Raw genomic sequence first — 23,322 nt, forward strand, 5'->3', positions numbered from 1 at the left:
TATCTTAATTTCACCGATAATTTAACCAAACCGATAGCTGAACCTAACCAAATGCGTACCAATTCCTTGATTTTAAGCTAACCGGATAATTTAACCATATATATACTTCTCTCCAAGTCAAACCTAGTTTTTTATGTGATCTCTCAGCTGTCGCGGCCTGAGTGGACATTAACATCACAAAAAGACTAACATCACAAATTTTCTTTTCATTTTCTCTCTAATCTTCAACATTCTTATTCCCCTTTTGTTTTCTCTTTGGATTTGTGTTCTTCCTTCTCTCATCAACACCAATCTTTGTTAGAACCTTAAACTCTCGCATATGTTGTCTCATGAATCTCACAGTCATGGAAAAAACCTCGCCGCCGAGAAAGGAATTCCCCAAATGCGAAACCATAATGGATCTGGAGAAAGTAGGTATGATGTATTTCATCTCAAACAGATATGTCGATCCTTGTTAGATGTTCGTCCTTAGAAGGTTACTCAAAAAGGGTAATAAATAGATCCATTATCTTGAACAACTCTGGTTTCTTCAGTTGCCTCTTTGTTGTTTGCCACATGAAGCTTGTCCTAATTACGGGTTCTTTTCTGTTTTTTTTTTTTCATCTTGAAGCTTGCTGAGGTTTTCTCAAAGGATGTCATATCTTTCTTGGCTAGCTGTCAAAAATTGGTTCCACGACCGTGGGTCATTGATGACTTGGACAACTTCCAAGCCAAATGGATCAAGAAGCCTTGGAAGAAGGTAACTCATTTGTTTCCTTCTTTATCTAATACATTGTTTAGACTTCAGAGGTCCACCACTTCACCAAAATTCATTGTTTATATTCTCGTACTCATTACAGGCAGTGATTTTTGTTGATAATTATGGTACCGACATAATTTTGGGTATTTTGTCGTTTGCAAGAGAGTTGCTCCTTCGTGGAACTCAGGTAGGTACTTTTGACAATGACCGAGTCTTTCTCCACAATCTACTGAGTGATGCAGAGTATACTCTAAGTTGTTCTTTCTCTTTTTATTTCATCTTGAAGGTGCTTCTAGCTGCTAACGAGCTGCCAGCTATCAACGATGTAACATATACAGAGCTTACTGATATCGTGTCTCAGGTGATGAATGAAGTAATTCTTGATTTTAACTAGTTTAAAAAAAAGTGAATCTGATTCATTAGACTTAATCTACCAGTTGAAGGATGAGAATGGCCAATTGTTAGGTGTTGATACTTCAAAGCTTATTAGTGAAGCGCAATCAAACGAAGTATTTAACTAATCTTGGCTTAGTTAACTTAGCAGCCGTTTTATTCAGGGTTGAGGAATCGAGACAAACCTTTATGCTCAGTTTCAAGTGTGATTCTCTCAATATTAGAATAAGATCTCACCTTATCCAAGATCTTTATTGTATAGATTGTATGCTTGAGTATATTCGGTAGTTTAGATTCTCTTGTACACACTATATATATTGACATATCAATGAGACTAACTCCTCACGGAGATTTCATAGAATCTTACATGGTATCAGAAGCAGCGACCTAAAACCCTTCATTCTTCTTTGGTTTTACGCCGCTCTGTTTCGATCCTGCTCCGCCCTTTCTCTCTTCTTCGTTTTTCTCCTTCCTCTGTTTTGCTCTCCTCTGTTTCTTTCTTCTTCTCTTGCTAACAATGGCCACCACGTCTCCTCCAAAGAACGACAAGACATTTGGCATATCCCAGTCCGTCATATTGATGGCTCCTCCTCTCCGCCGACGTCAGACAAAGCTCAATGGCAGGAACATGACGGACTGGTCAAGATGTGGATTTTCGGAACCATCTCTGAATCCATACTTGACACAGTTCTCAAAACCAAGTGTTCTGCACGAGATCTGTGGCTGGCAATCGAGAACCTCTTTCGTGACAATAAGGAGGCTCGTGCCTTGCAGCTTGACAATAAGCTGCGCAATCTCTCTGTTGGTGATCTCACCATTCACGAGTATTGCAAGAAACTAAAGTCTCTCTCGGATCTCCTTGCTAATGTGGAATCTCTGGTACATGAGAGAATTCTGGTCATGCACATGCTCAACGGACTCAATGACAAGTTTGATTCCATTATCAATGTAATCAAACACAAGAGTCCCTTTCCATCATTCTCTGTTGCTCGATCCATGTTGATCATGAAAGAAGAACGTCTCAAGAAGATGATCCGACCTGCACCCGCCAATCCTCATCACCACTCTGCTCCTGACGTGTTGTACACGTCTTCTGATCCAGCCCTGCGCTACACCAACAACAACAACAACTACAACCGTGGTGGCCGAGGACGAGGACGTGGCGGTCGCCACAACAACAACAATCTCAACCGCGGCGGACGATACAACAACAGTGGCGGTTCCAACACGTGGTCCTCACCTCCTCAGCCACAACCATCGTGGTCATATGGGGCACCGTACCCTTACCCATACGCGTATGCTCCACCACATCCCCCTCAGCCTAGCTACTATCATGGACAGTCGTACGTGCCACCACCTCTGCATCATCACCAGCACAACCCTCCATCTGGTGGTCTCCTTGGTCCCCCTCCACGACATAAGAGTGAGACTCACCTTGCGCACACGACGTCATCTACGGCTGCAGCGGAGCATATCCCAACGGCTCTCGCCAATGCATTCAACACAATGAGCCTGCAAGACCCCTATGATCCGAATTGGGTGATGGACACCGGTGCAACAAGCCACGTCACCGCTCAACAAGGTAACCATCATTCTGTTTTTAGTTCGAACTCTCTTCCTCTGATCAAGGTCGGTAATGGCTCTGTCGCACCTGTTGTTAAAGTTGGTCATGGGGGCATTCCCTCATCTTCTCGTTCCTTTCACTTAAATGACGTTCTTGTATGCCCATCTATGATTAAAAATCTTATCTCTGTTCGCCGGTTTGTAACGGATAATCAATGTTCTGTTGAGTTTGACCCTTTTGGCTTTTGTGTTAAGGATCTACCAACTCGAACTCCCCTGCTCCGGTGTAACAGTCCTGGACCTCTTTACTCGGTGTCACCGTCTGTCAACCAAACTCCGTTTATGGCTCTCGCAACCGGTGATGTTTGGCACAGGCGTCTGGAAGATCTCAGTAATCAATCTCTTCGTCGTTTAGCAGCTTCTTCTTCTTCGATTTCCAGCAATAAAGGCGTCAATAGTCCTCTGTGTCACGCCTGTCAACTAGGCAAACACACAAGACTGCCATTCTTTTCCTCTTCTACTGTTGTTTCCTCTCCTTTTGATATTATTCATTCAGATTTGTGGACCTCTCCTGTGACAAGTTCTAGTGGAATAAAATATTATTTGCTTTTTCTTGATCACTTTTCTCAATTTGTATGGGTTTATCCTCTTAAACGCAAAAGCGATGTGTTCAACCAATACTTGCACTTCGCGGGTTATGTTAAAACACAAGTCAATCGATCCATCAAAGCTCTTCAATGCGATAATGGTGGCTAGTACAACAACCATCCCATGCTGGACTTTCTTGCTGCTGAAGGAACAGCCATTCGGTTCTCTTGTCCTCACACGTCGCAGCAAAATGGCAAAGCAGAGCGGATGATCCGCACAATAAACAACATTGTCCGCACCCTGATGGTTGAAGCCTCCATGCCGCTGCACTTTTGGGTTGAAGCGCTTCACACAGCCGTGTATCTGCTGAACATTGTCCCTTCTGCGGCGATAAACAATGAGGTTCCTCTGTCTTGTCTTTTTAACATTCCCGTTTCGTACTCTCACTTGCGTATCTTTGGTTGCCTCTGTTATCCAAATCTACTTCCGGTAACACCTCACAAACTCGCACCTAGATCAACAGCATGTGTCTTTCTTGGATATCCACATGATCATCGTGGTTATCGTTGCCTCGACCTCTCCACTCGCAAAATTATTTTTTCTCGACATGTCATTTTTGATGAAACAGTGTTTCCGTTTTCCTCACCTACGCAGCCTAATGAACAGCCACAGACCGTGCCTTCTGTGCTACCATCACCAATACCTCAGATCATTCCTCTCCCACCTCCTCAGCCAAATATGCATCCTCCCGTTCCCGTCACTGCTCCTCCACCTCCTCCATCAAATACACAGCCCACTCCAACCCCATCACACCCCATGACCACTAGAAGCCGGAGTGGAATAACGAAACCGATACATCGACTTAATCTCAATGTATCGACGATATCTCCACTTCCCTTCTCTCATATTCAGGCTGCCAAAGATTCTAACTGGAACAGAGCCATGACCTCAGAGCATGGAGCTCAGATTAAAAACAGGACGTGGGACCTTGTTCCGCGGCCAGTGGCTACTAATATTATTCGATGTCTGTGGCTTTTCAGGTACAAGTACGATGCACATGGAAATCTCGCACGGTACAAAGCTCGCCTGGTCGCCAACGGTCGTTCTCAACAAATTGGCGTGGACTGTGATGAAACATTCAGCCCTGTGGTTGAACCGGCGACGATACGCGCAGTTCTTGGCATTGCATTGTCTCGTGACTGCCCTCTACATCAACTCGATGTCAAAAATGCTTTCCTTAATGGCGATCTTGACGAGACGGTCTACATGCATCAACCTCCCGGGTTTGTTGATCCTCTGAAACCCAATCACGTTTGCTTACTGCGCAAGTCATTGTACGACCTTAAACAGGCTCCGCGTGCCTGGTACAATCAGTTTGCCACATATGCTAAACGGATTGGATTCACGCAAAGCAAGTGTGATCAGTCTCCGTTTGTCTACAATCGCAACAAGGAGCTTGCGTATCTTCTGCTCTACGTTGACGATATTGTACTCACGGCGTCTTCCTCTCGCCTCCTTCAATCAATCATCTCTTCCCTCCATACCGAATTCAAAATGACGGACCTTGGCAAACTACACTACTTCCTTGGCATTGCGGTCTCACGAGATGACTCGGGACTGTTTCTGCAGCAACGACAGTACGCCACTGAAATTCTTGCTAGAGCATCCATGTCTAACTGTAGTCCTTGTCTTACTCCGGTGGACTCTAAGCTGAAGTTACCGGCTGATGCTGGACCACCGGTTGCTGATGCGACATTGTACCGCAGTCTCGCGGCCGCTCTCCGACCGGATATTGCATATGCCGTTCAACAAATTTGTCTCTACATGCACGATCCTCGCGAGCACCATTTCACCGCGTTAAAACGTATTCTACGTTATATCAAGGGCACCCTCACACATGGTGTACGTATGTATCTCTCTAAGGTGGACAGTCTTGTCGCTTATTCGGATGCGGATTGGGCTGGTTGCTTCGACACAAGACGCTCCACCTCAGGCTACCGTGTTTTTCTTGGTGATAATCTGATTTCCTGGTCGCCTAACCGTCAACAAACAACTTCTCGGTCTAGTGCTGAAGCAGAGTACCGCGGTGTCGCTAATGCCGTGGCAGAAACTTCATGGCTACGCAATCTATTCCTGGAGCTCCACATACTGATGTCCAAGGCCACAATCGTGTATTGTGATAATGTCAGTGCTGTTTACCTCTCCTCCAACCCGGTTCAACATCAGCGCACCAAACACATAGAGATTCACATCCACTTTGTGCGGGAACGTGTTGCTCTTGGTCAGGTTCGTGTGCTTCATGTTCCGTCTGCCTACCAGTATGCTGACATCTTCACCAAAGGATTGCCGTCTCCCTTGTTTCTCGACTTTCGTTCCAGCCTGAGCGTTTGTCAACCTCCCGCTCTGACTGCGGGGGCGTGTTAGAATAAGATCTCACCTTATCCAAGATCTTTATTGTATAGATTGTATGCTTGAGTATATTCGGTAGTTTAGACTCTCTTGTACACACTATATATATTGATATATCAATGAGACTAACTCCTCACGGAGATTTCATAGTTACATCTCTAAGTCACGTTACTCTCTTTCTTTCTTTATTGGATTAATGAAAAACATTTGTTTGTCACTGAACAAAAGAAAACAATTTTAATGGATACCCATTTAGCTTATATAAAAATCAATTTACTAAGTGGGTTTAGTTGGATAAATCCATTTTATTCCATTAAACTATTTTTGATATATGGGTTTATATGGGTAAAAAATTTTACACTTACCCATATATTAAATGGGGGTTTTATACCCAAATTAACATCCCTAGTTCTGTGTTTAATGCTTCTTTCTTCTGACTTCTCATGAACATCCTTTTTGTTATGCAGGTGAAGTATGTTGAAGTAGCACAGTTTCTCCGAGGACGACTTTACGACTGTGTATTTAAATACAATGAAGTTCAGAGTTGATTATATTCCAATAAACTTCACTCTTGACTTCTCCGCAACTACGATTTTGTACTGAATCATCCATACTATATACTGTATCATCATGCTTTATAAAAAGGAGAGACTTAAACCTTCCAAATCAATATAGATTCCTGATAAATACAAAACAAGAAAACAAAACAAAAAAAATGATAGGGGAAAGCCCCCGAAGAAAAAGACTTGCAGTTCACTCAATCGAACCTCAAAATAAAGGAAGTGGGATCAAACTGGGAGTATAAACACAGTGACAACATTGACCAAGTCTAGAACCTATATGAATCTTCGTGCATCTTCCCTGGCAATATAGATGCAAGCCACTTCACTTTTATTGCCGCTATTAATATTTGAATTTTAATAACATATACAAAAACTGCTATCTAAAGTGACCGACCTATTTCCTCTTTTGTTTTCGTGTTAAACTTAAATCTCCATTTATCAGATTATCTTTTTAGCTTACTTCGCTTATACAGACTTCACACAGAAGTCCAACACGTTGACTTCCAAAATAACTCTAAGTTAATGACCTAACTGCCTAAGAAAACCAAAAACTTGATTTCTCCATATGTATAATATATAATCATGTCAAAAACATATAGAAGCAAATACATAACATATATCAAAGAATACAACAAAAAAATCTTAAAAATTATTTACCAATTTGCAATAAATTGGTTTACAAATTTTGCCGACTTCATGTTGATGTCAAACGAGTAGACATCAACTAGCCTCTATGAAGAGACTTCCCTTGAAGTCTATTTTGTGTGGTCGATTTTTGCAATTACAATTTAATAAAGCAGACACCATATGAAGTCTACTAGGATAGTTGACTTCTTTGTTGTCTTTCTTTGTTAACTTTTTGGTCAGTTTTGCAATTAAAAGGATATAACAGAGTAGACTTCTTAGAAAGTTTCAACAATATAACTTCGATTATAGTCTAATCTGGTTATTTTTGCAATTGACCAAACCATTGACTTTGTAGTACACTTCTATCAAACAAGTAGACTTCATCTATCCGTCAACTAAAAAAAGTAAACTTCGTTGTGGTTAGTTTTGTAATTGACCAAGTTTGACTTTCGCCAATTAGACTACATACGAAGTCTCCATGAATGTTGACTTCGTTTGCAGTCTGCCATGGTCATTTTTGGGGTTGACCAACATTTTAATTTTTTAACTAGTAGACTTCTTTTGTAGTCAACTAATTAATTTTATATCAATAATATTACGGTCAATGCTTTTATTTTGGTCAACCCCAAAAATAGCCACTATAGAAGTCTACTATTTTATTATCCTAAGAAGACTTCGTCCGACAGTCATAAGTACAAAGTCAAGAATTTGGTCAATTACAAAAATACACCTTAGTAGTCTGAAAACAAAATATCCGACAGAAAGATTATAATGCAGTCTGAACCATATTTTTTTTGTTTTCAAATGAAATTAAGGAGACTGAAATTTCAGTCTACAGGCTCGAAACTCAATAAATTTTTAATTGCAAAATTGACCACATAGTAGACTTTACATGATATTATGACGGTTATACTAACAAATGAAGTCTAATTTCGCATAAAATCAAAGAAAATCATGAAATCTACCGGAAAATAACCTTATCAGTGGTTGTTTCGCAATGTCAAGCACCGAGGACATCGCCTTTAGTCACCATGGAAGGAAACCCAGCACCGATTTAATCAATATCCAAGAATCATGACATATAACAAGATGAATGCAATTGCAAATTTTCTTGGATTAAAATGGAGAGGAGATGGAAGAAAATGAAGTTCTCATAGCATTGGTGTTATTTAAGCTTACAAATTCAGGTTGTTGAAGCTTTAAGAGCTTCAAATTTGGTTGTTCATGGTTGTTGGAAAATTGATGGCGGTGGCACAACCGTAAATAAAAAAAAGAAGATGAGGATATGGATGTAATAAACATTTTCGCAAGAAATTCAAATAAATCAGAAATAATGACATTTTTGTAAATGTAATGAATGGTTAAGGATTTAATAGGAGAAAGTGGCAAATGTTGGAGAGAGATAAAAAGAGGTCTAGCATTGCAATTGACTCAAGTTAGGAGTCTAATTTTGCAAGTCTCCCCATAATCTTCTAATAAGTAAAATGAACAAAAAAAATATTTAAATCCCCCATCTTTGAAAATATAAAATTAAAAAAAAAAAGATTCTTAAAAGGAAAAAGGTATATTTTGTTATAGTTTTATGAAAAAAATATACTACACATAAAATTTGGTGGTATATTTTTATTATATTATTTTGATATATTTTCTGTAATAACAAAATTATTTAACTTGGTGGTATATAATTTTCTTGTATTTTTTATCTTATAAATTTTTGTTGCTATATTTTCTTTTTGTAAAATTATAAAAATCATTTATCACTTTTATTTATTTATCAGAAATACAGAAAAACAAAAACAAATATTATTTTAGTAAAAAATTAAAAAAAAATTAAAAAAAAAATTAAAAAAAAGCCAGTCAATGCCGGTCAACATTGGTCAACGTCGGATTCTAACCAACAAAACACTGAAGTTAAATGTTTATGGTGTACACATAACCTATATTTGTTTATGCATGTCCTTATGTGATCTCAATAGTTCATGTAGTTAATAAGAAATTTATATTGTTTGCATGTGTGACCATGTGTTGGCGTATACTTCACGTAGCTTGCAATCATTTTTCTTATATTTTTCTAACAATGTTGAAATTCAAAAAGCAAACTATACAACAATTTTTTTTAATGAAATATATTTGATGCTAAAACAAAAAAATGGAAGGAATATATTTTTGTAACAATGTTGAAATTCAAAAAGCAAACTATACAACAATTTTTTTTTAACAAACTATACACTATATAAGAAAAAAATAAAATAAAGTAAAAAAAAATAGAATGTTAAATTTGAAATTAATAAGAATGGCATGTGTCACAAAAGTACAGTGTCAAATGTCACATTGTGAGACAATATTAGAAAAAACCTTCTCTTATTATATAAGATGTGTTCTTCGAATTTTAAAGCATAGAGTTTTCTTAGGGATGGCTTTGTCACAAAGCCTTTGTGTGATCTCAAATTGTTCTTTTTAATCAGCTTATGAGCATTACGAACGCTCCAGTCAACCATTTCGATGCGGGGATCAGGCCAGTCTCTTGTACCCATTCTTGGTACGTGGGAGAGAAGACTGTGGCCATCCCTATTTCAAGCTTGATTGTAGCAAAGAATTCGCAGAGCTAACCATCTCCTTAGCGACGTACAGAATCTTAGAAGCCAATTATGACTCTGGTATCATAAGACTCGCAAGATTGGATTACATAAACAATATGTGTCCCCTAGACGCAGTGAATGCAACATTCCTTGACAGTGTACTTCCATTCGCTCCTCAGATCGAGATGCTAACAATTTATTACGGCTGCTAAAAACTTTCATCTCTTGATGCTTCTTACTTAGGAGAGCTTCATTGTGGAAGTGATAAAAGAGCTTCAACAAACTACTGTGACGAGAAACGTCTCCTCTCCTTCACTATACGACAGTAACGACCTTCAATCTGACAACTTGAGGGAAAATTGCAAAAAAGGTGTCAGTATACCAGTGTATGCATCGGCCTTGAACACATCGCGTCTAGATAATCTACAGAAGACTCTTCAAAAGGGTTTCCAGGTTGAGCATAATGGAAACTGTTCAAGGTGCATTGAATCTAAGGGTGCTTGTGGATGCAATCAGACTTCAGGAAATTTGTCTGCTATTGTAAGGATGGGTCCTATGGAAGTAAATCAGCTCATATAAGCTAATTAGGTGAGAAAAGATTCACAGACAAGACATTATGTGGAGATGTACGCACTTGGCGTGCCAAAAAAATCTGTAGTTAATATTTTGTTGATCCACCTCTGTCTCCTTTAACCCCGCAGAAACCGACAGCCGGACTAGATCGGATCGCTGCCTTGTCTGACCCTGATATACACCATGTTTCTCCTGATGCTCCTGATGGAATCCTAGATTGGAAGATCCCTTAGGACCAGACGAGGATTCTCGTCCAAACTAGTATGTCCCTAGACTTGGGAGACCCTTTATGACTGCCCTTAATCGCCCCAACATTACTAGCACCCCTCCTCGTATCTCCCAAAACAGCACCCTTCTAGCTCATATGTTGACCCTTCCCCTGATCCTCCTCCGAGCAAACCAAGTTACCTCCTTAAGCAAACCCTAGAGACTGTGGGCACATCGTCTCATCATGACACAAGTTGAAACAAACTTTACAGCAACCATATAACCGCTCAAAAAAGAGCTTAACAATCGTTTCCTCACCTTTAAAAACTCAATTTGTTTCAAAACATAGAGGCCTTAGACCATCAATGGTGACCTGCACACACCCTCTATCTATATCCACATCTTAGACGGTACCCAAATAAGATCCAATATCTCTAAAAGTAGGATCTGCTAAGAACTGAATAGGAACATCAGTAACACGGATCCAAAACTCAAGAGACAACGAATAAGCTGGATCCACCACTGGTGTCCACCGAACCAAAGAAACTATCCAACAGTCGAAATATAATGGTTCTATCTTCAAAACTTCAATAATATAAGCCTCCACATCAAAATCAAATTGAAATTTTCTAGATCCCAAATCAACACCAGCAACCCTCCCCTCCACTTGCCAAATACGTGGCAACATGATCAACATAGACTTCATATCCTGCATTTGAGGATTAAAGCATCACCCAATCACTGTCTTTGAATACCCATCAATGAGAGCAGAGTTATCAAAATAATAGATTTTGATCTTCATATTAAAGTGTGCATTAAAGTTATCAAACCATTTATTTGACACAAGTGCCAAGTGAGATAATGTAAAAATATTTTATATTCTATGTGGTCTATGTGTCTTTCTGTTTAATAATAAAGTTTAAATTTATATTTAACGATGTGGATTCTAATATTAAAGATGATACCGCGATGAATCGTTTTCAATAAGTAAATTAGAATTCGGGTGTATTGATAAACCCTCTTCCCTTCTTTATTTATATTATATAAGTAATATATATATATATATACATATATATATGTTGTCTATGTATTATAAAGTGGTGCTATTACGAACATTACGACCCTTCAAAGGTGATTGTATATATATGTATATATATGTGTAGTTGTTGAATCTCTATGGTAACATTTGTGTTCTCATACAGAAACACTATCAAACCAAATACACACCAGAAAAAAAAAGAGATTAGTGATCTTCATCAAAGACAGAGCCGGCCCAAGACACACTTCATCAGCTTGCGGCCGCAAATTATATAGTTTCAATTAGGTCTTCTTTCACAGAAATTTTGTTTAGCCTAGTGGTATAAGCAGTGGAAGGGAGAGTAAGATGTCACTAGTTCGACTACCAAAACTCATACTTATTTTTGTTTTCATTAATTTTTTTTAACAAGCCTAAAAATGTTTTTGGGCTTGTGGCCTCATAATTTTCTGCTAAGGCTCTGATCAAAGATCACGTGAAAGGTTAGTTTAATGGATTCATTCTCAAGTATAATCAAGCAATGAATCAAGGTTAGTTTAATGGAATAAAATGGGTTTATCCAACTAAACCCACTTAGTAAATTGATTTTTATATAAGCTAAATGGGTATCCATTAAGATTGTTTTCTTTTGTTCAGTGACAAACAAATGTTTTTCATTAATCCAATAAAGAAAGAAAGAGAGTAACGTGACTTAGAGAAAGTATTACCATTCCAATATTGAGAGAATCACACTTGAAACTGAGCATAAAGGTTTGTCTCGATTCCACAACCCTGAATAAAACGGCTGCTAAGTTAACTAAGCCAAGATTAGTTAAATACTTTGTTTGATTGCGCTTCACTAATAAGCTTTGAAGTATCAACACCTAACAATTGGCCATTCTCATCCTTCAACTGGTAGATTAAGTCTAATAAACCAGATTCACTTTTCTTTAAACTAGTTAAAATCAAGAATTACTTCATTCATCACCTGAGACACGATATCAGTAAGCTTTGTATATGTTACATCGTTGATAGCTGGCAGCTCGCTGGCAGCTCGTTAGCAGCTAGAAGCACCTTCAAGGTGAAATAAAAAGAGAAAGACTCGGTCATTGTCAAAAGTACATACCTGAGTTCCACGAAGGAGCAACTCTCTTGCAAACGACAAAATACCCAAAATTATGTCGGCACCAGAATTATCAACAAAAATCACTGCCTGTAATGAGTACGAGAATATAAACAATGAATTTTGGTGAAGTGGTGGACCTCTGAAGTCTAAACAAAGTATTAGATAAAGAAGGAAACAAATGAGTTACCTTCTTCCAAGGCTTCTTGATCCATTTGGCTTGGAAGTTGTCCAAGTCATCAATGACCCACGGTCGTGGAACCAAGTTTTGACAGCTAGCCAAGAAAGATATGACATCCTTTGAGAAAACCTCAGCAAGCTTCAAGATGAAAAAAAAAAAACAGAAAAGAACCCGTAATTAGGACAAGCTTCCTGTGGGAGACAACAAAGAGGCAACTGAAGAAACCAGAGTTGTTCAAGATAATGGATCTATTTATTACCCTTTTTGAGTATCCTTTTAAGGACGAACATCTAACAAGGATCGACATATCTGCTTGAGATGAAACACATCGTACCTGCTTTCTCCAGATCCATTATGGTTTCGAATTTGGGAAATTCATTTCTCGGCGGCGAGGTTTTTTCCCATGACTGTGAGATTCACGAGACAGCATATGCGAGAGTTTTAACAAAGATTGGTGTTGGTGAGAGAAGGGAGCTGTCAGATCCTAAGAGAAAACAAAAGGGGAATAAGAATGTTGAAGATTAGAGAGAAAATGAAAAGAAAATTAGGTCGAATCAGATCCCAGATTTTAGTCATGTTTGTGATGTTAATGTCCGCTCAGGCTGCGGCAGCTGACAGATCACATAAAAAACTAGGTTTGACTTGGAGAGAAGTATATATATGGTAATTGATACGCATTCAGTTAGGTTCAGCTATCGGTTTGGTTAAATTATCGGTGAAATTAAAATAATATAATATTAAATTATTAATGGTTGATGGCATAACAAAGTCAACCGCCAATAGTATACAGAGAAGTCTACTTAAACAAAATTAAATCAAATAATTTTAGCCTAATCAACCTTTTCTTGTTTAATTTGACTCGTTTATATCTAAATTTATTTTATTTCAATGCAAGAATTCTATATGGTTATTATTTGATTAATAGTTTTATCAAATTCATTTTTATATTTTTAAATAAAAATTTAAATTATAATTAAGGAGTAGACGTCTTTTTATGTCTTCTTGTTGACGTCAATTTGTAATCCACCTTAAAAAATATGGTGCAGACTTCCTCGGGTTATATATGTCATTTTGGCTTTTGTTTTTTGTTTGGTCGTAAGAGAGTCAACTGTAATTTCAGTACCATTAGTGGTTATGTTTCTCAAATATCGAATATAGGGTCTACTTTTGCATTCACCACCAAATAAAGGTATATGAAATGCAATTGCCCCAAAAATTATTCATTTTGTATCATTTGCTAATAAGTAATTTAAACTAGTATCATATATATTTTTGATGCTATTTAATTGGTGTAAAACAATTTTAAACAATTTTTTTTTATCATAATATGATTCACCCTCCTAACCGTACAATATCAATCTAATGTCCTTTTGATTCACATAATATCTATCTCATACCGAAAATTCTACCTTTGACAACGATCTGAGGCCTGAAACGACTGCATCTTCTGCTCTTTCGGACTTTGATAACTTCGTGCTTATTTCCTTTAATTCTAGTTTTTAGATATTCTTAGAGAACTATGTTAACCTTTTTTTAATCAAGTATAGAATGTGTAAAATTTGGTTATGAATTGTGATCTTGTTGTTGATCGATTCTCTAATCTTTTTCTTCCCAACACAAAATTAATCATTAACAAATGAACTAGTGAAAAATTTAGGCGCACCTTGGCTTTTCCTAAAATTTACCCTAACATTTATATTGGCTCTGTTTGAAGCCTTTGTTTATTACATTGGTATTGCCCAAATTAATAGAAGGACACGGACATAAGAAAATATCAGCCTTCCTTTTGTTTATTACATCTCTGAATCTTCATAGCTCCTAAAATTTCACAGTAATTCTATATGGTTATTATTTGATTAATAGTTTTATCAAATTCATTTTTACAAAACCAACTTTTGGTTTTTAATTATCTTCTAGATATATGCCCTTTCATGTAAATAAATTGAATTTTCATTATTTTCTTTCTTTCATTTTCTTATTAAAAAAAGAAATAGTTGGCAATGTCTTGTATATATTTCAAATGACATAATCTTATAAACCTATAACAAAATATACATTTTCCTTTATTATTATTTTTTTTGTATCTTCAAATGTGGGAGTTTAAACATTTACTTATTTATAAGATTATGTCTTGGATATATATCAAATGACATAATAAGTAAAAAATTACAAAAAAGTAAAAAGAAAAAAAATATTTAAAACCCCCGCCTTTGAAAATACAAAATAAAAAATGATTTTTAAAAACAAAAGGTAGATTTTGCTATAGTTTTATGACAAAATCTACAACACATAAAATTTGGTGTGTAAGTTTATTATATTATTTTAGGTATATTATCTGTAATAACAAAATTATTTAACTAGCTATACCACAAATTTTGTTTGTTATATAATTTTTAATGTTTTGTTTGGTATAGAATTTTCTTGTATTTTTTATCTTATAACTTTTTGTTGCTATATTTTGTTTTTGTAAAATTATACAAATCATTTATCACGTTATTTTTAGGAAAAAAAAACAAAAAATATAACAGAAAACAATAATTTCATAACAAAATTACTTTATCACCCTATGATATAACAGAAAACAATAATTTCAAAATTCAATTTATTGTAATCATGCTATTTATATTCAAATGATTAGAAATACAGACAATATATAGAAAATAAAAATTATATTAAATTTCACACACATTTATTTTCATGAATTTTTATAAAAACTGGTTAAACTTATAGTATAAGATATTTGTTTTTTGATATTGTTTTAATAAATTATTTTAAAATCGACTTATCATATATAAAACTATTTTTTGTTAACTATTACTTTTAGATGATGATAAGAAAATTAATATATAGGACAACATAAAATTATTTATCAAAAGAATTAAGTAAGATCTTACACTTTTCTTTCTAGACTACTTATCAGTTTTTTATTTTCAAAAAAAAAGAAAAAAAATATAAAAAATAGAATTAATCTTAACTATTTAACAAAAATACCAAAAATAAGTTGAGTTTGCTATAAGTAATGATTTTTTATTATAGTAACATACTGTTTAAATAATTTCAACAATACATTGGAATCAAAAATATTTAGTCATATTTACTTTAACTTTCCTCTTTTTCATGAATCTTTTATGAAACACTATATAACATATATAAATTATAAATTTTAGTTGAACCGTAGTATTATGAATATTATAATTGAATAAAAAAAATTGGCAAGAAAATGTAATCATATATGTATTCATATAAAAAAAATTGGCAAGAAAATGTATTCATATATAATTGAATAAAAAAATTATTTAATATTTCAAGTTAATATTGCATACGTAAACCACACATCGCGTGTGGTATTTTCTAGTATGCATATATTGTATATTAAACAGAGTTTTTTACAAACAAAAAAAAAAAAGTAAAAAGAAAATGTAACAATCAATGCTTTACTTGGTGAAAAAAAAAAATACTTAGTGAAACTTACTTGAGGATGAACATTCTTCACACGTTATCTCATCAGTATTCACTATTCACCATCACGTCAACTCCTTCTCTTAGAACAGTTTCCAGATGAGTTAGATTCAGTTCTTTATCTTCTGGAAAATATGTCTGAGGAAAACTCAAAGTGAAACTATCTTGGCAGAATCTTTGATAAATAGGGTTTTGATACGCTGAGACAACACCTCTCCCAGGACATGTATAATTCGAAATGTAATGAAGATGAGGGTTGCAGTTATATAAAATGGTGAGGTTCTTGTAGTTTGGAAGCTCAGAGATTTCGGGAGAGAAGATCGTGGTTTTGAATGAAGCAGAGCAAAAAGAACCTAAAAAATCAGCTATGACAAGTCTAAGAGTATTATTAGATGTTTGATTTATATGGAAAACATTGTACTCATGGTTTAATATGTTTAAAGAGGTGATGTTTTTGCTGTTGCAGCGAAGCTCCAGCGACGCATGACCGCAAGGTTCAGGACGGTTCCCACCCCAGAAGGGGAAACCCGCGGTAATGTTCCCACACTGAAACTGGATAGTCTCACACCACGCAAGCCCTTCTTTTCTTGAAGCACAAGGAATATTGTAGAATAAGGAGGAGAGAAAGAAAAAGACCAAACAAGAATTGGGGACGTGGTACATGATTTTGGTTGAGATTTGAGAATTTGTGTTCAGAGGTATCAAGAAAGAGAGACCAAGAGTATAACGTCTGGTCGTGAGACAATAATGAGGCAAAACATGAAAATTTTTATCTTGATTAGAGATGAGAGGGACTAGTTGGAAAAAAATATCTATTCGTCTTCATCCTCTGAATACATCGACCACGAGAATTGTCGGAAACTTCTTTAACCTATCAATATAGGTATCGACGACCATAGAGAATTTATAAGTCAACCTGTTTTAAAGTTTACCGTGACAGGTGAACTAAAATTGATATCCCTTCTACTGTCGTATTAACCAGTTTTAGATTTTTTTTCTTTCTCGAATCTTGCTCTGAGAAGAAAGTAGCTGTGAAGTTACAAAATGAGTTCAGCCTCTCAAGGCAATAAAAAAATTATAGGGTTACAAGCTTCATGGCGTTTATGTTGTGGTATTGTTCTGATTCTGCTGTTCGCTGCTCAAATCGATGCTCAGAGATCTACAAGTCTTTGGCAAACACTCAGTGGTGAGAGCGCTCTCACTTCTTTCTCTCTTTTTATTTATTTATTTATTATTAGTATTTTTTTCTTATGCGCTTGCTTGGCTTCGAAGAAATTAGTACTCAGAATCGGTGATCTCTTTTATGATGTATGGTAACGAATGTGGGATAATCATAGATGGGAACTTCACTTTAATTTCTTCATTGAAATTTTCAGGAAAGAAATAGTAATGCAAAATTTGTATTTTTTTGGTCATTAAAGGGGCGCTTGCTATAAGTATCGATCGAAGTCCAGTTTTAACTTTTTGTCTTAAGGTAAATTATGATTACTTTTTTCTTTATTTAAACTTAGTGGTAAGAGTTGTTCTCATTTACTCTCCTTCTTTTGTGCATTGTTTTCAAGAAACTTTTGATTTAGTACTCAAGTAACTTTCTTTCTTTATCAATATATGTGTATTAGAGTTGGGATTGATTATAGATAGTTCCCAAATATTAAAAGTCAAATAATTACTTTGATTATGGGAACATAATACTGTCACACGTATTAAAAGTAACTTAGGATCACGTTTTATTTATTTATTTACCAGGTGATGCTCCACGTGTGATTGCTCGTGGTGGGTTTTCTGGATTGTTACAAGATTCGAGTCTTGATGCTTACAATCTTGCAATCCAGACAAGTGTAGCCGATGTTGTTCTATGGTGTGATGTTCAGCTACCCAAAGATGGAGTTGGGATTTGCTTCCCCGATTTAAATCTGGCCAATGCTTTAACTGTTCAATTTGATTACCCAAACGGTCAAAAATCTTACCCGGTTAATGGAGTCATTACTCAGGGTTGGTTCACCATTGATTCCACCTTGAGAGATCTCCAGAACGTAACCTGTAAGTGTTTATGACTCAGGATCACGAAAAAAAGTTTGGTATTTCTTGTAATATTTGACACGTTACTTTTCACCATAGTGATTCGAGGAATATTCACGCGATCAGAGATATTGGATGGAAATGGATATACGATTCCCACGATTCAAAATGTAGCCGAGCAGATTAAGCCACAAGGAGGTTTTTGGTTGCATGTTCAGCACGATGCATTCTACGAGCAACACAATTTAAGCATGAGCAGTTTTCTAGTATCAGTTTCAAGAACTGTTTCCATTGACTTCATCTCTTCTCCTGAAGTGAATTTCTTTAAGAAAATTACTGGCCGTTTCAAACGTAATGGGCCAAGTTTTGTGTTTCAGTTTCTTGGGAAAGAAGATTTCGAGCCGACAACAAACCGAACCTACGGTTCCATCTTGAGTAACTTAGCTTTTGTCAAGACGTTTGCTTCAAAGATTCTTATTCCTAAGTCTTTCATATTTCCACTCGATGACAAGCAGTACTTGCTTCCTCCTACATCATTAGTTCAAGATGCTCACAAAGCAGGATTAGAAGTATATGTGTCAGGTTTCGCAAATGATGTTGATCTCGCTTATAACTATAGTTACGATCCAGTGTCGGAGTATCTATATTTTGTGGACAATGGTGATTTCTCTGTGGATGGTGTGATCTCTGATTTTCCCATGACTACATCTGCATCAATTGGTAAGCAAAATCTCTTCTACAGATCATTTTGTCCTTAAAACGTTGTTGGAAATACTTAGAAGTTCAAAAAATTCCTTTTCAAATTGTCCTCAGACTGCTTCTCCCACATTGGCAAAAACGCTACAAAAGAAGGTATTGAAAGTAAGTACTTAACAAACCTTATAATTGACTTTTATCATCATCTTTTTAATGGTTCATTGGTTCATGCTGCAGTGGATTTTCTAATTATATCAAAAAATGGTGCGAGTGGGGACTATCCTGGATGTACAAACTTGGCATATGAGAAGGCAATCAAAGATGGTGCTGATGTTATTGATTGCTCGGTCCAAATGTCCAGCGACGGTACACCCTTTTGCTTAAGTTCAATAAATCTCGAGGACAGCACAATGGTCACCCTATCTCCCTTTATGAACCGTGCCACAACTATTCCTGAGTTTAGCTCAGTTTATGGAATATACACTTTTAGTCTCACATGGCCTGAGATCAAGAATTTGACTTGTAAGTTTCCCTTCTAATTTTCCAATTGCTTCAAGCCTTCAACAAATGCTAGTCTGTTACTACTAATCATGGCCGGACATCTTCTAATGTCTTTTTGCATCCCTCAGAATACAGCATACTTGAGAGTCACGCAAGGGCTCGACGTGGTTAAAGCGGTTCTCGATACACTCATAGAAGCTGGTTACAACAAGGGAACAACAACATCAAAGGTTATTATTCCGTCTACGGACAGCTCGGTTCTACTTGACTTCAAGAAGCAGAGCAAGTACAAGACTGTTTACAAAATTCAAGAAGTCATCCGTGATATAAGCTTATCGAAGAAATAAAAGAATTCGCTAATGCTGTTGTCATCTATAAAGATTCTGTCTTTCATTCCTCTGATTCGTTCCTAAATGATGGGCAAACCAATGTTGTGAGGAGACTGCAGAAATCTCAGCTCCCGGTTTATGTGGAATTGTTTCCTAATGAGTTTGTCTCTCAACCATGGGACTTCTATTCAGATGCAACTATTGAGATAAACACATACATCTCTTTAGCCGGTATCAATGGAATCATCACCGAGTTCCCTTTCACAACTGCAAGATACAAAAGTAAGTTTCCTACAATATTTGTCACCAAAATGCCTCACAAATGATTACCATTAACATCAATGTCTAAACATTTTGTTTTGTCTCTTCTGCAGGGAATCAATGTATGGGAAGAAAAGAAACGCCACCTTACATGGAACCTGTTAAACCCGGAGCCCTCTTAGCCTTTATGAGTCCTCAGTCCTTACCTCCAGCCGAAGCTCCAAACCTAATTATCACAGATGCTGATGTAATTGAGCCACCACTGCCTCCAGTTACAGAAAAAGCCCCAACCTTACTTCCAGGAGCCTCAACCTTAGCTCCAGGAGCCCCATCAACCAATGCACAAGCTCCTAGCGGACAAATCCGACTCACTACATCTCTTGTCCTCTTTGTCTTTTTCCCTTTTTCTTCTACTTATTTGATGTCATCTCCTCTCTGTTCATAATTCTTCATCCCTCGTAAATATATTCCTGTGTGACTTAGTTAAATTTTAACAGTCACAACTATAATGAGAATTCTCTATGTATTATCAATTCCAAATTTAAAAACAACCTGACGATGAAATGTTGTAGAAAAACATATCATATTCTAACAAAAATAAGAATCCCGTATCCCACAAGTTAAGAATATTTGACAATTTTTCAACTTTTGGAAATTAGATATTATTTTGGGAACTTTACCCAGATGTTATACATTTTAGGTAATATTACCAGAATCTACAAAAATAGATTTTATTACTAGAATATTTCGGTTATTTTCAGAATACACACCCTTATTTTATGTTACCGGAAAAACGTTTTTACAAAAATATCATTGACACGTCAGATGCCATGTGAGAAATCGTTGACGTGTATTAAATAACTCAGCCGTAACGCGTTATAGAGGTAATGACGGCTGAGTTATAGGTATGTTGCGGTTGATTTATGGAAAAAACATTTGAGTAAGAGCGGACGGCTGACTTAGAGCATAACTCAGCCACACGTTATGGCTGAGTTATCAAAATTTGGCTGAGTTTTCACCCGATGGTTGAGTTGTCAAAATTTTGGCTCAGTTATCAATACAACAAGGCTGCGTTATCGTATTTCTGGCTGGCTGAGTTATGAAAAATGGCTGACGTATGAGATGTAGTTACGGCTGAGTTATGGTTAAAAACTATAACTCAGCTGTTATAGGCTGACTTATCGCACAACTCGGCCATTTGACAGCTGGCTTAGTAGCAAAAGATTAATTACTAGAATGTTATTCAGTTACGGCTGACTTATTAAACGATACGACTGAGTTGCATATTTTCAGTTGATGAAGCGGCTGAATTTGGCAGCCATTTTTCTGTTTTTATTACTGTAATGTTATTCATGTTGTGACTGAGTTATAAATTGTTTGATAACTGAGTTATATTAAGGCTGAGTTATTATTTGTTTGATGGCTGACTTGCCACGTCGGACGCATCATCTATGTCAGCATTCCATGTCATCATCTTTCTTATCTGGAAATACGAAACGTCGTTCCTTCGATTCTTCAACTGGTTATTAAATGAACTATTTACATAGTTTTTACCTTCTTCACCTTGTTCTTATACTTCTTCTTCACTTTCTTCTTCACCTTCTTCTTCACCTTTCATGGATCCAGTTCCGGTACTAGTGGTTTCCAGATAGTTGTATTTAACACCGACGATAAAGGGTGTATAGTTGTGCAGATAGATAGAGGCACAACACAAGACAAGCTTGTGTAGCTTGTTCTTGAAGACTACGGATTGGACGCGTTTAGCCATGAGCTAAAGCTGAGCTACATGTTCTCGAACAAGGCACTGAAACTAATGGCGCATGATACTCCACCAGTTTATGTCTCAAATGATCGACAATTGCAATGTTTTTTGGGGTTATGGAAAATCGATCAGCTACGTCTCTATGTGGAGTTTTCGGCTAAAGAGTCTACAGAAACTAGTGGAGCTAGAGGAAGTATGATACGGCCAAGCAGTTCTGACTAAAAAGTAGAATCTACATATGAAGTGGACGGTGGACGATTTGAAGGCACTTGTTATGATTATAGTGATGACAAAGAAAACGAAGAAGAAGAAGAAGAACATGTCGAAGAAGCAGCTGACGAAGAAGAAGACGATGAATTTTCAACCTGATTTGAGGTTTTCGACAACTCCGATGGTGCGTCATCTGACTATGATAACTTTTCTGTCTTGGTGATGTAGTATATTTCAGTCAATTAAATTATCAATCCACAATCTGCATTAATCAACTCACTAAGAGTACACAAAGTTGCTTAATCTATTCTTAACAGGAATTGGTTTGTTGTAACAGTCTTAACTAGCAAAACAAATTAAAGAAAAGAAACAGAACACAACTAACAACAAACTTTAAATCAAGATTAAACAAGTGAACCTTGGGCAAGGTAATTGACTTGGGAGATAGCTAACCAATCCTAGATGTCCAGACAACAATAAAGAACAATCCTATGGCTAAGAACACTAATGCAAATCAATCCATTTCCATGGTAGAGATTCCTATGCTAATCAAGTGATAATCAACTTTTTCCAAAGGCAATCACAAAGCTAGCATGCATTAAGAACAGATCTTAATACCACTAAGCACCCTAATCATCAATTTCCTTTGGTTAGAAGTGCAAAGCCCTTGAATAGTTTGGTTCAGAAATTTCATCAAACACCTTCTGGGCAATGGAAATCCTAATGTCTAGATTCAAGCTTGATCAAGGCTTTTTAGCATTATTAACACTAAACAAGATAGGAAATACATAAATAAGGCTCTAGACATCAAAGATCAATCATCAATCTCTCTAATCTACCTAACCCAAAGTTCTAATGATCTACTCACTCATCATCATGATCACACAAAGGAAAGAGTGTGGCTTTGTGAAATCATAATCAGAGATTATAGATTAAGAAATTTGAAAGAGAAATTGCTATTAAAAACTTAGAAGTACTCAATCATTCAACAAACCAAGAGTAAACAATCTTAAAAACTCTCAATGGCTGCTAAACAAGAGATAAACAAAAGATAAGAGATAAGAGATAAGAGACCAGTCTCCCCTTAATAGGGTTAGAGTATTTATAGCAAAATAAAAGGGAGTCGGGTCAACCCAGTTAAAACCGGGTCAAACCCGGATCAAAACTAAAACAAGTGTGGTGATGGTCTCACACGGCCATGCTTTGGCTGCTGGTCCTGACCGCTGGTCTCACACAGTCATGCTTTGGCCGCTGGTCTATGCCGCTGGTCCAAACGATCAGTGCACGTCTACTCTTCACTCGGCCACCGTTTGGCCGCTGCTCTTGGCCGCTGCTCCAAACAATCTTCCTCTTACTGAACTCCATCGGCGACCTCTTGACCGATTGGGATGGCCGCTGGTCTTCACTCGGCCACCGTTTGGCCGCTGCTCTTGGCCGCGTGTGGCTCCTGTCTTCACTCTGGCTGTATATACGTTCACTCAAATAGGTATAACTCTTTACACACACATCTGATTGGCCTGAAATC

General features: G+C 36.7%; 2 protein-coding genes and 2 pseudogenes across 12 annotated transcripts; 2 read left to right on the forward strand and 2 right to left on the reverse strand.

The window, feature by feature from the left end:
* The first annotated feature begins 159 nt into the window (after nt 1-159).
* LOC147925643 (damage-control phosphatase At2g17340-like) lies at nt 160-6,362 on the forward strand. Its single transcript, XM_087490246.1, has 5 exons — nt 160-489; nt 611-739; nt 840-926; nt 1,026-1,100; nt 6,160-6,362. Exons 1-5 carry the CDS (start codon nt 442-444, stop codon nt 6,238-6,240), a joined length of 420 nt encoding a protein of 139 aa, XP_087346372.1. The 5' UTR covers nt 160-441; the 3' UTR covers nt 6,241-6,362.
* Nucleotides 5,978-13,193, reverse strand: LOC147925644 (damage-control phosphatase At2g17340-like). Of its 10 annotated transcripts, none has more exons than XR_015583665.1 (6): nt 12,820-13,193; nt 12,570-12,698; nt 12,383-12,469; nt 12,245-12,330; nt 11,985-12,048; nt 5,978-6,206 (listed from the first exon to the last, which is right to left on the reverse strand). XR_015583665.1 is itself a non-coding variant. In XM_087490250.1 (5 exons), exons 1-4 carry the CDS (start codon nt 12,865-12,867, stop codon nt 12,004-12,006), a joined length of 309 nt encoding a protein of 102 aa, XP_087346376.1. In that variant the 5' UTR covers nt 12,868-13,193; the 3' UTR covers nt 5,978-6,206; nt 11,985-12,003. The 10 variants fall into 10 exon arrangements, 4 of the variants coding, with proteins under 4 accessions (XP_087346376.1, XP_087346375.1, XP_087346374.1 ...); XR_015583664.1 differs by lacking the exon at nt 5,978-6,206 and adding an exon at nt 9,046-10,950; XR_015583668.1 differs by lacking the exon at nt 5,978-6,206 and adding an exon at nt 9,046-10,950 and having other exon boundaries at nt 12,895-13,192.
* Nucleotides 13,194-16,064: 2,871 nt separating this feature from the next.
* On the reverse strand, nt 16,065-16,682 carry LOC147925645 (LEAF RUST 10 DISEASE-RESISTANCE LOCUS RECEPTOR-LIKE PROTEIN KINASE-like 2.7 pseudogene; annotated as a pseudogene).
* Nucleotides 16,683-16,966: 284 nt separating this feature from the next.
* LOC104753638 (glycerophosphodiester phosphodiesterase GDPDL1-like) lies at nt 16,967-20,358 on the forward strand (annotated as a pseudogene). Its single transcript, XR_015583669.1, has 6 exons — nt 16,967-17,205; nt 17,766-18,059; nt 18,138-18,758; nt 18,852-18,890; nt 18,972-19,846; nt 19,939-20,358. The product of XR_015583669.1 is annotated as a glycerophosphodiester phosphodiesterase GDPDL1-like (transcript).
* The last annotated feature ends 2,964 nt before the right edge of the window (nt 20,359-23,322 follow it).

This window comes from Camelina sativa, chromosome 16 (genome assembly GCF_030686135.1).
Source record: "Camelina sativa cultivar CO46 ecotype springtype chromosome 16, ASM3068613v1".
NCBI classification, from domain to species: Eukaryota; Viridiplantae; Streptophyta; class Magnoliopsida; order Brassicales; family Brassicaceae; genus Camelina; species Camelina sativa.